The sequence below is a fragment of the Prunus mume genome, linkage group LG6 (assembly GCF_029339155.1).
Source record: "Prunus mume cultivar Tortuosa linkage group LG6, ASM2933915v1, whole genome shotgun sequence".
Classification (NCBI taxonomy): domain Eukaryota; kingdom Viridiplantae; phylum Streptophyta; class Magnoliopsida; order Rosales; family Rosaceae; genus Prunus; species Prunus mume.
The window spans coordinates 852,645-868,017 of record NC_142703.1 but is presented as its reverse complement, the minus strand read 5'-3'; the positions used below and the strand labels follow the sequence as shown (position 1 = coordinate 868,017).

General features: G+C 39.4%; 1 protein-coding gene across 1 annotated transcript; it reads right to left on the bottom strand.

Annotated features, from left to right (window-relative positions):
* Positions 1-6,781: 6,781 nt before the first annotated feature.
* Positions 6,782-8,913, bottom strand: LOC103336070 (protein WHAT'S THIS FACTOR 9, mitochondrial). The gene is given in 5 exon segments (XM_008239107.3): positions 6,782-7,966; positions 7,969-8,178; positions 8,181-8,282; positions 8,285-8,424; positions 8,426-8,913. Coding segments are annotated over 5 exon segments (1,836 nt in total). The 5' UTR covers positions 8,827-8,913; the 3' UTR covers positions 6,782-6,983.
* Between the last annotated feature and the right edge of the window lie 6,460 nt (positions 8,914-15,373).

Below are 15,373 nucleotides of genomic sequence, written 5' to 3'. Positions count from 1 at the left end.
AACAACAAACTCTCATCTCTCCTAGCCTAGAAGAACTTCAGGAGATTAGAGCATGTGGTCATTCTTACAATTTCATGATGTAGCTGAAACGTGATCAGGGATAGTCTCACTTCCTGAATGAATGCTCAGAGATAGTCTCGCTTCTCAAGCATGTCGAGCGCTCACTGATAGGAAAAACAAGTGGATATTGCATCACTAGATATGGAGAAAATTGGAGAAAATTGTATGTATTCTGCAAAGAAAATTTCGTTAGTAACATATTTATACACAAATTAGAGGAACAGTTTGATCCAGTGAATCTCAAATTAATTACAGAAAATTGTGAGGTGCTTGAGATACTTTTGAAAAGTAACTCCATGAAATCCGCAAAGTAAGATCAGCTTTGACAAAAATAATCCTTGAAACCCTTAAAGTGCCAACAAACATTAATGGAGGCCGCGTGAAGTTTTGGAATCTGGAAAAGAAAAAGTGAATATGGGGATCAGAGAAAATATTGGGATCTTGGAAACGTTGCCACATTTTTGTCTATAGATATTGCCTCTGCAAGAATTGATTGGAGTAATTGCGTTTCAACTCAACTTCCTTCCATTTTCTGAAAATTCAAATTTTCTAAGGCTTTCCTTGAAACCCTTTTGAAATGGCTTCCTCTTCGTCTCCCCCAAAGCATCTCGAATTAAATGTTACTCCCAAAACAACCTGTGACGCCAAAGTCTGGTGTCCATCCTTTGTATCCCAAAATAGTCATCTTGCGATTAATAATTTTGTGATGATGAACGATACGACTACTGTCATAGTAGTTAGGAATTTCCTTACTCCTATGAATGAAATACTGTTAATAGGAAGGTCTGACAAAGAGGTTATTGATGACTAAATGGCTTTTAGCATTCAGAGTGCTACTTCTGTTTCTAACATGGCTGATCGTTTGTGTGCCAGAGCAAACGAGATTCAAGAGCTGAACACTAAAAATTCATCTCTTCAGAGAATACTTCATGAGTCTCAACAAGAGGTTGAGAAACTTAAAGAGGAAAACAAGGCCTTGTTGAAACTAGTGATTTCATACTTCATTGATAAGCGGACAAGGCTTGACATGGTGTAGATTTCCAATGAAAAGATTGTGGGAGACCACGAGAGGCTCATGGTTAAGTTTAAGAGGCGTCATCCTCTTCCTTCAGAGGCTTTCAGAACATAATGGAATTTTATAGATTTTACAGAGCCTGCTCCTTCCTTGTAGGTGAAAATAATCTATATATTGTATGCAACTTTCTTGTTATAATAATTGGGTAAATTTTTAAACATGCACCTGTGGTTTTTACGTCTTTTCAAAATGACGGTTTGGAACCTTGTGCCTTATAGGTTCAAATAACCACATCAAATCTCTCAAATTACATATTTCAATGCATGTGAGTCCAAAATTTCTAGCCCGGTTTAAACACAACTTGAAAATTTATTTGTCTTTTTCAAATAGGCATGAAATATAAATTGAGCAAAAGCCATGATAATATTCCAATATAATAGTGAAGAGCATTAACTACTATATACCCAAAACTTCATGTTCGGGATCTCTCATATATTTGGATCCATGGGCTTCTAGCCCAGATCATATAATATAACAAAATATGTTGGGTGACTCAATTCATCCTTTGAGGTTTATCCTGATATTATCCATTTCATGGTGTATTCTTAATAATCGGAATTTACAAAATATATTTCTTCCTTAAGGTGTCGATAATAACATAATCGAACTTTATTAAATTCATCATTTTCTTATGCCAAAGAAATATGTGGTGTAACACAATTTGCAATAATACCTCAAGGTTGTCCATTTAACTGTTGGAAGTTCAGGTTCTCAATATTGTTTGATTTTGAACTTTAAGCCAAAATCTCATATTTTCATGGTATGGAAATTTTTATAATTTCCCGTACATATTTCGGGACTTCAAGCCCTTACATAATTGTCCATATTTTGAGGAGCTTCTGGCTTCTCATTTAATTGCTCATCCATGAGTTTAAGGAACTGCAGGTTCCCTTTTGTATAGTGATGATTTACCCAAAATTGTTAATATTTATGTATACATCACTATTCATGTATATGGTACTATTCATCATGTCATGAATACGTGTCTATTCATGCGTACAATACATTATTGTCAGTATAATTGCTATTCATGTGCACGCCATTATTAACCGATACAGTAAAGATCTATTACATTGTCAAGGAACTCCAGGTCCTTATTTACATGTCAAGGATCAAGGATCTTAAGGTCCGATCTCTTGTTTACAAATATAGTACTAGAGAGACTGCCAACTCTCATATCATTATCATCATCAAGGATCTTCAGGTCCTAATATAGTTGTATGATGAGGATCAAGGAACTTTTGATACTGATCTCTGTATGCTGTAAAACTCATCATATCACAGCATTAATTCATAAAATAAATTGGTATGGACTATATCCCGCACCATACTTTAAATAAATGTAAATGTGTGGTAAAATAAATTCATAAATTAAATTGCTTCATGTATGGACATTAATTCCACATCATACTTTAAATAATAAAGTAAATGTGCGATAAAGTAAACGTGCTGGTATGAGCACTAATTCTACCCCATACTTTTAAATAAAAAGTAAAGGCAGTTATGTGGACGATAAACCCAGCATACATTTTTAAATAAATATTGCCTGTATGGGTAATAAACCTACACCATATAATTAATGCGGGGATAAAACCAGCACATATTATATATTGTGGGCAATATAACTGCGCCACTATTCAAGATATAACAAGATGAGTTTTAAGATCACACCATCATTTTTATTGCGACAATATGTGTTACAACGTGATGGGTAATGAAATTACACCACCATAAAATAACAGGATGAGGTATAAAACCGCACCATTCCAAATTACAATACGAAAAATAAATTAAACAAACATGGATGAAACAACATAAAAATTGTGAAAATACAAAAAAGAAAGTTTGCATGTCGTTGTAGTAGTAAAGTGAGAGGAGACATATAACAGAGAAATAACCACATTGTGTTGAGCTGGAAAATTTAGAAGTAAAGAGGAAAGACTATCGTGCTGATAACGTGTTATAAATATAACATAATCAGAATATGAAAAGTACCACTGAATATTAGAAGTAGAATTATATTTGCTATTCTGGAGTTTACATTGACAGAATTCTCTCATATAGAACTCACTAACACTATGCTTTCACACTTTCGCTTCTTTCCTCTCACTCTTCCTTTCTTCTCTTCCTTTCTTTCCTCTCTTCTCCGTTGGTGTGTTTTGCTAAGCAATGGAAAGCCTATTTATAGGCAAATTGGATGCTTCTAACATCATCATTAAGCTTTTTGAATATTATTTCCTTATTTTCTTTATGTGGGCTCCACCACTTTCTTTACAACATATGACTAACTTTTAGGCCTAAAGAAGAAATTTTGTAACTTTTAAGCCAAAATAGTTATATATCGAGTCTAAGGGTTAGTTTGGTGTTGTTGTGCTTTAAAAAAAAACTACTTCTACTGTGCTGTGATAATAATCAACTATGAAAAAAATAGCTAGGCGTTTGATAAATTGTCACATCTTGAGATCAGCTCCGCCGTAGCACGATATTATCCGGTTTGGGCCTTCCTCTCCGTTGGTCGATATGGTATGTTATAATCGGCCCCACCCCCCTTAGGGGCCCGACGTCTCGTCGGCACACTCGCACCACACGGCAGAGTGGCTCTGATACCAAATTGTCACGTTCTGGAATCGGTGCTTCACAGCCGTAGCACGATATTGTCTGCTTTGGGCTCCCCTCTCTACCCTCATGGTTTTGTTTGGGCCCCTCTCTCTGCCCTCCTATGGTTTTGTTTCTGGGAACTCACGAGTAACTTCCTTGTGGGTCACCCATCCTAGGATTGTTCTTTCCCCAACTCGCTTAACTTCGCGGAGTTCGTGTTTCCATGACTCCAAAGCCAGATAAGATCCCAAAATACTTACGTGCTAGATGGAGGTGGACATGTACATATAGGCACATCACCGTCCTTCTCCATTTAGTAGCCGATGTGGGATGTTACATAAATTGTATGTGAAAAATTGATGTGAGTAGTCAAAGTATTTGGTAAATTTTTATTAGAAGTGTTTGTAGTATGTATAATGACCAAAAAGGACATGACGATTAAAATGTTTGTTTGTTTCTTCATTCTTTTTCTACTATAAATTTTTAAAAAAAAAAAAAAAAAACCAACTTCACTGCATACATTTTTTTCTTTTTTTAATTTACACTGTTTTTTATCAAACCAACCACCATCCTCTCTTCTTCTTCCTTCCTTGGTTTTTTTTCTTTCTTTCTTCCTCTTCTCTCCTTTTTCTCTCTTCTTCTTCTTCTTCTCAATTATGATTTCGCTCTATCTAGTTATCTCTCTATTTTCCCGGAGCTCTTTCCAGGCCCCTCCTACCCGACCCCAAATCTACTCACCACAACCAGCTCCTTCCCCACGACAAAACCCAGCCAACAACTACCGTTTTCTCTCTCTCCCCTCCTCCATCCACCCAAGATGCAACCCACCCGACTCAGAGATCCGCCATAGCAACTGACTGCACTGCCTAGATCCATCAAGCCATACCCACTGCCCAAATATGAATATACTGTTTTTTTACTCCATTTTAAATCAATTTAATATTAAGTTTACGAATCTATTGATTTGATGATCAACACATAAAAATTCAATTTAATTCAGATCCAAGAAGTTACCTAAATTGATGGGAGAAGAAGGAAGAAGAAGAGTTCAGACTAGAGAGGAAGCCCCAATAGAACGAAGAGGAAGGATAAGGGTTGTCATTTTGGAAAAATAATAAGAGTGTTATGGGAAAAAAGAAATTTTCATTCAAGGAACCCGTTATTGAGTGGCTGAGATTTTTAAAATAAGTGGCTGTCTAAAACTATACCAAACGCTTTGGTTGGTTAAATTTTTTTTAAAAGCCACTTTTTTTATTATAAAAATTAATACAACAAACACTATAAATATAGTGTGCCCAAAGCTACATTCTGTTCTTAACACACTCAAAACCCATTTATAAATACACCCAAAAAATATACAATTTTTGATTTTGGGGTTGATTTTGTGTGTGTTTCTATGTTTAAATAGTATTTAGGTTTTTTTTATATAAATACATGTATAGAATTGGATTTATTTATAAATTTGTATTTTTTATAAGCATCGCATTCCCAAACGCGGGCTAAAAGTTACAAAATATCCTTTTTTAGGCCTAAAAGTTAGGCCTACAAACCCCAACGTAAGGCCGAACTTAACACCTTATGTTTGTTGATTAATTAATGCCCATTAATAAATCTTCAATTAATCCTAATAAATTGACCTAAATCACTTTTAATGTTTTTCCCAAATCTTAATATAATTGGTGTGTGATTCAATGTTCTAATTAGCAAGTATGGGTGGTTGCAATTCGGTTACCCCAACTTTTCAATGAAACTGTAGGCAGACCAACATATTGCGATATGGTAAAAAGACGAATCATGGACCGACTGACATAAGAGTCTACTCATGCTTAAAAATATTGTTGAAATAAGCAGAACTTTTTATCATTGACAATGATTCTTTAACTCATATACGAAGAGAATGAACTTTATTATTAAAAATAAACCAATAAAATCCACAATCCTGCTCAAGCACAATTAATCAACTAAATAGTTGATCGCAAGCTAGAGATTATCTCGGCTAACCCACTAATAACAACCTAACAAAATTATCAACACAACCGATGAGTTTGCAATACTAATTGAAACCCATGTTCCTACTAGATACAGTTTAATTATTTACTAATTAAGTTATATTAATTCACTCACTGAATATTCAAATGACACTTTTTCAAGGTTGAGATTTAAAAAAAAAAACAATAGAGGGAACTTCAAGAGATTGGTGGAGAATACACTTCATTAGTAATACATTCAAAGCCTAGAAGAGTCACACACACACACACACACACACACACATATATATATATATATAGAGAGAGAGAGAGAGAGAGAGAGGAACCGTAACCGCAATTACATTTTGCAGTTTCGTGATAAGTCGGTTTAGATGCGGTAAAACCTTAGTTGGTATTTGCGATTTTTCAATTTTTCGGTCTAAAATGCCAGCCCTATTAGCAAGGTAGTTGACAATTGGAACTCTTCCTTCCACAACTTCAGGCTCTCTCAACAACAAAGCAACTAGACTAGACAAAAATAATAATCAAAGGCCCAAGGTGAGTCCAAGGCCCAAAATTAGATCAAAAAACTATCAGCTTCGATTAATAAGAGGTAGAAGCTGTCGTTTTGATCCACTGCCAAACCAGAAGAAAAGATCCAAGGGCCAACTTTTCAGTGCACCAACCAAGAAGAAAAAAGAACAAAAAGTGAATGAAGTACTTATGAAACTGCATTTCACTTCAATAAGAAACAAGTCATAGTTTAGAATGATTTACGTTTATGCGAATTGGTTACGCATATGCCCTATCAACTTTGGCTTCTGTCCTACGTTGGCCCCTAAAAATTGACTCACATTGCCCGCTAGATAATGACTCCATGCACACCTATGCAGATTCATGATATCTACTACCGATTCATTGTCTTCCTATGCTTCCTTCGGAAACAAGGTTGTGGATCTCATACATTATCAAACAGGCAACAATTTCCAAATCACATTTCTACTTGCATTTGTTTGGTACAAAAATGCTTTCCCATCTGTGCTCTTACTCTCTTAACCCATCCATCTGTCATTTCCTTCAATTTTATCCACCTAGCAATACTCCCCTTTTTTTTATTCATGTTTTTCTTTGATTGTATGAGCAAGCACGTATGCATGTATGCATCCAAATGCAAGGCCAAAATCGATCACAAAATTACTAAGCAGGCAAATATAATATTTCCGAGCTCATAACAAGGGAAGATCTAGAACTTGAGACAAACCTATCGAAATACTGCAGAAAAATTAGCTGAATCTTTTCTCAACACTAGTCTTCTCGCCTGGTAATGACCTCCCCTTGCTTTGAGAGAAATTCGATCTCTCTCTTGAAATCTGACGGATATTATGCCTAACATCAGTTCTTGTTCTTCTAGAAGTGTCTGAAGAGCCCGCATCCCTGCTCTTACCAGGGTGTTCTCCACCTGCCCTTCCCCTTTGAGCATTTCTAAAAGGTGCTTTCACATCAAAATCAGATTTCCTATCGCTTCTTCCACCTGACCTTCCTCTTTCAACATTTCTGGAAGGTGTTTTCCCATTAAAATCAGAGTTTCTAGCTTTTCTTCCACCTGATGTTACTCTTTCAGCATTTCTGGAAGGTGTTTTCCCATTAAAATCAGAGTTTCTAGCTTTTCTTCCACCTGACGTTCCTCTTTCAGCATTTCTGGAAGGTGTTTTCCCATCAAAATGAGATTTCCTACCTCTCCTTCCTCTGTCATTAATAGCATGTTTTTCAATGCTTGTCTCACTCTGATCTTCATCCTCTTCATCACTGTCATCGTCATACAAAAATTCAGTATCAGATGAATTACGCAACTCGCCTTCCTGCTCTTCCTCACTTTCATCATCCTCCTCTTCTTCGCCTTTTCCTTTAGGAACATCAACTACTGCCTTCTTTTCTTGAGTACTTCCACCGGGCACGCTAACCATTTTACTATCTTCCTTTACTGTGTTCATGAGGTGAATATACTGGCTTCTCATATTCATTAATTGATGATTCTCAACAATCGTACCCCTCTTATATCCCTCTCTCAAAACAACAGTGTAAGTTCCTATCTTGTTTGACAAATAAAATATACCTGGATGGTGAAGCAATGCTTGCTTAAACCTCGACCGAAGACCCAAATATTCTCCAAGACACAGCAAATTCTCCCTGTCTGTCTTCTTGGGAACCAAAATATGCAGAAGCTCGTGCAGAATCGCTACCACCCACTTATCTGATCTGTCACTCTAGACGAAAGATGGGCTGCATTTTCATATGGAGACACATAAGGCAACTTCTGCCACTCATCAATCCACTTCTTCAACTTCTTATCCATCTCAAAACCTCTGAGAACTGCATAGGAAAACACAATGTTCTTCCTCCTTAGAAGGCGAATCCCCACCAATGCCCTCTTCTTCTTAGCTGAAGCCTTCTTCTCCTTAGCTGCAGCGTTCTTCCGAAAACCGAAGTTGCCATTTCATTTCTCCAACATACCAACTCCAAATCCCGCAAATCCTTCCACCCAGATGCCGAATTTTTGCCAACAAGAATATTAAAATAGTCCGATACTCGTGGACTAAACTTTTCTGATAATCATGAGGAAGACCCAGATCCCATTTCAAGCGCCTGATGACATTTAGCGGCAATTTATTGGTTCTTACCAGCATCAAGAGCTTCAAAAGCCGGTCAGCGACATCCCGCCTGTAGCTCACTCTGATACATCAGCTCCTCCTCGGCGTCGAGATCGAGCACTTGGCCAGTGAGCCGGACATGAGGCTGGATTGCGCCGCCGCCGGGAAGGAACTCCTCGAAAATCGAAGGGTATTTGCGGATGAAATCGATGGGGCGCGTGGGTATCATAAGGGATTCTCTGTTTTGGGCGATGATGGAAATGGGGAGGGACTTGGACGGCTCTGATTTGATGAAATTCTTGATGTTGACCATTGGCCTGAGGTTCTTCTCCCTCTCGACGGCGTGGTCGAGGCCTCGATCTCGGACCCATTTGGTGGTGGCGTCTACGAAGAAGGTTCTGTGGCGGCTATGGCTGTGGTGGGAGGACTGAGAGTGTGGTTTTGGGAGAGAGCGAAAGGTGAAGTAAATGGGAGACATCGATTCGTCGCTCTTTGTGAACAAGGAGGGCGAGGGTTTAAGGAGGGTTTTGCATTGTTTACTTTCCAGTGCACATTTTTTATTTTTTATTTCTCCTTTTAATATAAATAAACGATGTTACGCTAAAGAAGCAACTTACTCAAAAAGTATTAAAAAAATTAAGATTCTTTTTAAAAACATGAGTTCTAAAAACTTGTTAGTACTGAACTCCAAACTATATTTAAGATCTAAAAAAATTGAAAATCTAAAAAAATTGAAATTAATATCAGAAAGTTAGAAACTCTAGATTCTCAAATTGAATTAACAAAAGTAAAGGAGAGAGAGAGAGAGAGAGAGATAGATATATATATATATATATATATAACCTCACTTTTTTTGTTTTTAATAATGGGAGTGTTTTTGAGTTATTAAAAATGGGTCTACCAAATGGGTTTTTATGACTTTAGACTTAAAATCTATTTTTGAGTTTATAAAATTTGATCCAAGAAGGATACCAAACAAGTCCTTCTCGGAGAGCTGCATAGTACGCGAATAGAGGAGTGGATATACATCCAGTCCTTTGAGACGTTCCCACAAAAACACATGCAAAAAACCAGAATTCAAGAGAGTCTCCAAGTCCATGGTTCTCGCCGTGCTTTTCTCCAAAAGCTGAGTCTGATCAAGTAGCCGATATAAGTGTCCCAAGAACTTGGGTGCTAAGGAGATCGTGTCACCTCAAGCTATGGCCAAAGCCAAGGGGAATTCTCGTTCATGTAGGTAGTCCTGAGAGAAATCACAAAGCACAAATCGACCAAGCCATAGTGATATAAATGCAGCTAGCCGACAAGGTCCTTGTCTATTCGCATCCCCGAAATACTGTACTGGGCTAAATCGAAAAGAGGTGTTGGGGGAAGTCGGGCACCTTTTCGTAGAACTGCAAGTTTATTCATGTCCTCCGGGGTAAGAGCTATGCCAAAAGTGTTTTGGTCACCACAAATAGGGAGGCAAGAGATATTTGCTACATCCTCAAGAGTAGGGGTAAATTCCCCCCATGAACATACAAAGGTGTGAGTAGCGGCGCTTCACCTTCTAACCACATGGCTAAGCATCTTTGCTCCGATATGGATGTCTCACAGCTTGGAAAGGAAGATGGCGTCAAGAACTTGTGCCACGCACAAAATGTCTTGAGTGGATGGGTCCAGCAGCTCGCGATCCACCCACTCGACCAACCTTTACTGATGTTGTAAGGATATTGGAAGAATAGAGGAACAACCGGAAATAGGCCTTTCTTAATGCAGCACTTGGATATGGAGGCAGGTTCAATAATAAGGGCGGTTTCAAGCGACGGCTTATTAAAGAGAATATCACTCCAGCAGATCCCAACCAATCTGTTCCAACAGATTCCATTCCTTCCATCAGTCCCATGAAATCAACCGCTCCCAATCCATCAGCCTTAGAAGACTCCTCATCACAAGCACATCACTCTGTCAGCCAGATTTAGTTATCAATTACTCTGTAATATATGCAATTGATTGTACTTACCTTATATTTCTAAAGTTTCTGTAAATAGACTTGCAAAAGTCTAACTCATGTACCAATATATGTATTGACTGATAATACAGAGAAGATCATTGGAATTGTGCCAATTGCTCTTGTTTTCCCTCTCATCTCACCCTTCTCCCTTCCTTGAGTTCATTTTCTTATATGGTATCAAAGCTCTTCGGAGCTAACCCTTAAAATATCGATCTTACCCAAACCAATGGCCAACACACCCAAATATGGAGAATCAAGCAATATTGATATGTCACAACTGATCTCTGAAATGTCAAAACTCACTTCACCTTCACTCTCAACCCCTTCTTTACCCACCTTATTCAACATCTCATCCCTGTTTCTAGTTCCTATGGATCGCACCAACTACTTGAGTTGGAAATCCCAATTTGAAGATGTATTAGAGATGCACGGCCTTGCTGCGGTTGTCAAGAACAAAACAGACCCACCTAAAGTGCAAGATGATAGCTCTGTGCACCCTGAGTTTGCTAGGGATAAATTGGTCCTGAGTTGGATCAAGGCAACTTCCTCCTCCTCCATCAAGACACTCCTCATCCCATGTACCACCACTCATCAAGCCTGGACCATGTTGGCTGCAAGCCTCTCACCCCTTTCTAATACCTGTATGAATTCTTCGAGACCAAATTCGCACCTCGTAAAGGACAACAACACAATCAGAATCGATTATCTCAATCATGCTAAATCACTCTTTGATTCCCTCACACAAGCTGGTGTAACAATGGATGATGATGAACTCATCAGTTATGTTCTGGATGGACTTGGCCTTGAATACAAAGAGTTAGCCACAACACCTCATCCGCATCCTGATATTGATTTCAATCGATTATACGATCTAGCTCTAAGAGAAGAGCATCTACAGAAACGAATGTTTCTTAACGTTGCTTCAGGCTTTGCTATGGCTGCTGACCGTATGCCTAACAAGCGCATCTCCAATTCTAACATGCCTGGACGCAACCAAAATCCTTATCCCGGATCTGGAAGAGGATGTGGTCATGGAAGGAATTGGAATCAAGGGCACAACGGGCGTGGATTCAGGAGAACAGATCATTGGGAGCCAAATCAAGGAACTTGGGTTCCAGATCGAGCCTTTCAACCTCGCGACCGACAATATGAAGCCATCACTTCTTCTCATGAGACTCTCTCTAATGAACGCCATCCACTTCTTCCAACACCACAAGGAAATTCCTCAAATGCCCACTCATTATTCCATTCAAATACCCAGCGGAGTGAAGTCATCTGTTTTCGGTACGATAAGCCAGGCCACATAGCCCGTTTTTGCCCTGACCGCAAACCTCATGCATACATGGCAGAAAATTTGGCAAACTCTTCCACTTCTCCTGCTGATATGGAAAACCTCAATTGGTGTTTTGATTCAGGTGCCACTCACCACATGACAACCAACGCAACCTCTCTTCCCAATGCTCAACCTTTCACAGGTACTGATAAAATTATTGTTGGAAATGGAAATATGTTAGCAATAACACATGTTGGCAATACAAAGTTGACTAGGTTGCATAAGTCATTACATCTTAATGAAGTCTTATGTGTGCCTGCGATCCGCAAAAATTTACTCTCTATTTGTCATGTCTGCTGTGATAATGATTGTTTCTTTGAGTTGATGTTAATGGTTTTCGTAAATGACAACAAGACGGAGACGGTACTCCTTACTAGCAGAGCTCGATGGTCTTTATCATATTCTGACATTTCATATTGTCTGGCCGATTGCTTATTATGGAAAGCGTACAACACAGGAAGTGTGGCATGCACGACTTAGACACCCATCTCATTCAGTTTTTACTACATTGTTGAATAAGTACCACTTACCACTTGATGGTACAATTATCCCCAATAAACCTTGTCATATTTCTCCTTTGGGAAAATCTTGTCGATTGCCCTTTGAATATAGACAGTCTCATGCACAATTTCCATTCGCACTTTTACATTTGGACTTATGGGGCCCTGCACCGATTTCCTCCAACTTTGGTTATCGGTATTATTTATCCATTGTTGATGATCATACTCGATTCACTTGGTTATATCCATTGGCTAAGAAATCAGATGTTCTTACTACATTTATTCACTTCAAAAAGATGGTGGAAAATCGATTTAGTTCTAGCATCAAACAATTGCAGATTGATGGTGGCGGTGAATTCACTAGCAAATTATTTCTGACATTTTTACGTGATCATGGCATCTCTCATCAAATCTCATGTCCATACACTCCCCAACAAAATGGAGTGGTGGAAAAGAAACATCGGCATATTGTCACAATGGGCCTCTGCTTTGCTCGCTCGCCTCGCTTGCCCCATAACTTTGGGTTGAAGCCTTTCCATTGCGGTTTTTCCGATTAATCAATTACTAACTCCTCAGCTTGACCACTTGTCACCTTATGAGAAATTACTTCAACGCCCACCAGATTATACCTTTCTCAAAAGTTTTGGTTGTACTTGCTTTCCTCATATGGTGCCATACAACAAGCATAAGCTCTCTTTTAAATATGTTCCATGTGTTTTATTGGCTATGATGATCATTATAAAGGCTATCGTTGTCTTGATCCTATTTCAGGTCGCATTTATATATCCAGGAATGTGACTTTTGATGAGACAATCTTTCCTTATCGGCACCTCAGATTGCACTGATGCCAACCCACATCTGCAATGCAAGACTCTGATCTTGGGCCCAACTTGTCCTCTCACCGAATCAAGCATTTCCACAAGTCCACCCCAATCTGACCCCATTCCTCTTGCCTTTCCACAAATCAATACTTCCACAAGCCCAGCCCAATATGACCCAATTCGCTTCTCCATCTTCTACTCCAGCAGATCCCGTGGCTTCTTCTGTCTCAAACCTCCTTGCCGTCACCTCTGGTTTCCTTACCATCATCCCATCCCACGATTCCAGCCATATCGCCCCTGCTATCCTTGCTTCCCACGGACTCAACGTCCATCCCAGATACCACAAACCCATCACCACCGCCGACTCTCTATCTTCGCCATTCCACACTCCACAACCCCATCCTCAAAGATCGACTTCTTCTTCCCCTCTTGACCCATCTCTTTTTCCTAACTTTCTTGATACACCAAACCCTCCACAACATTTTAAGAGTCTCAAGTCCATCATTCCCTTTGGTCCTGTCACAAAATCCCTTTAGTCGCCAACCCATCTGCATCCCTTACCTCATGGTCTCTCTGCCACATGCTCGCACTCCCATGTCTATTGAACCCACCAGCTTCACCTGGCTTCCAATACACCACGGCAAGATGCCATGAAGGATGAATACGATGCTCTTATGAAGAATCAGACATGGTCTTTGGTTATGGCCACCTCTCGAATGAATATTGTCGGATGCAAATGGGTCTTGAAAGTTAAACGAAAAGCAGATGGCTCTGTTGATCGCTATAAGGCTCGTCCTTGCTGCCAAGGGATTCAATCAATAAGAAGGTTTTGATTACGAAGAAACGTTTAGCCCAGTGGTCAAACCGGCTACTATTCGCACTATCTTGTCTCTGGCTATTTCTTATAATTGGTCTCTTCAAAAACTTGATGTTCGAAATGCCTTCTTGAATGGGTATCTGCAAGAAGAAGTGTACATGAAACAACCCTCTGGTTTTCATGATCCCTCACGTCCTCAGTCTGTATGTCGGCTTCATAAGGCTCTTTATGGCCTTAAGCAGGCTCCTCGAGCTTGGTTTCAACGCCTCAGTACCTTTCTTCTTACTCACGGATTTGTTCACAGCCACTTTGATGGCTCGCTCTTTATTCGTCTTTCATCGTCCTGCACCGTGTATGTTCTCGTCTATGTGGACGACATCATTGTCACCGGCTCGACCGCAAAGTGTCCACCGTTTCGGATCAGTTGTGTTCCACCTTCGACACTCGCCGCATGGGTGAGCTCAATTTTTTTCTTGGCATGGAAATTACTCAGTTTCCTGATCATTTATTTCTCTCTCAAACTCGATATGCAGTTGATTTATTGAAACGGTTTAATATGACTGAATGCAAACCATGTCCTACACCGCTACCTTCACGACACTCGACTATCCTGCCTTGATGGTGATCCTTTATCCGATCCGTCTCACCTATCGAGTATGGTGGGTGGCCTCCAATATCTTACTCTATCAGTGGCCGACATTTCCTTTGTAGTCAATCAAGTGTGTCGCTTTATGCACAACCTCGCTCTTCCCACCTTCAGGTTGTCGCCGATTTTTCGGTATATTAAAGGTATAGTTGAGCAAGGGCTTGTTTTTCAAGTCCACTCGATTTTACTTTACATCGCTTCTCGGATGTTGATTGGGCTGGTTCTGTTGATGATCGACGGTCTACCACCGGTGCTTGTATCTTTTTGGACCTAATCTCCTTACATGGATCGCCAAGAAACACCATCGCTTTGCTCTAGCATCAAGCGTAATATCGTCGGTCGCTACATCACTGCAGCTGAAATTACCTGGTTTGGTTTCCTATTTCGTGAACTTGGTATTCCTCTTCGTTCTGCACCTTGTATCTATGTCGACAATCTTTCCGCCATCTATATGGCTGCCAATCCTATTTTCCATGCTCACACTCGGCATATCGAGATCGACTATCACTTTGTTAAGGAATTAGTTGCTCAAAATGCCCTTCATACCTTCTATGTTCCCTCCTCCCATCAGATTACTAACATCTTCACCAAAGGCCTTAGTCGTGATCGGTTCTCACTTCTTAAATCCAAGCTCAATCTTCGCTTGCTCTGTTACGCTAAGGGGGGGTAAAGAGAATATCACTCCAGCAGATCCCAACCAATCTGTTCCAACAGATTCCATTCCTTCCATCAGTCCCATGAAATCAACCGCTCCCAATCCATCAGCTTAGAAGACTCCTCATCACAAGCACATCACTCAGTCAACCAGATTTAGTTATCAATTACTCTGTAATATATGCAATTGATTGTACTTACCTTATATTTCTAAAGTTTCTGTAAATAGACTTGCAAAAGTCTAACTCATGTACCAATATATGT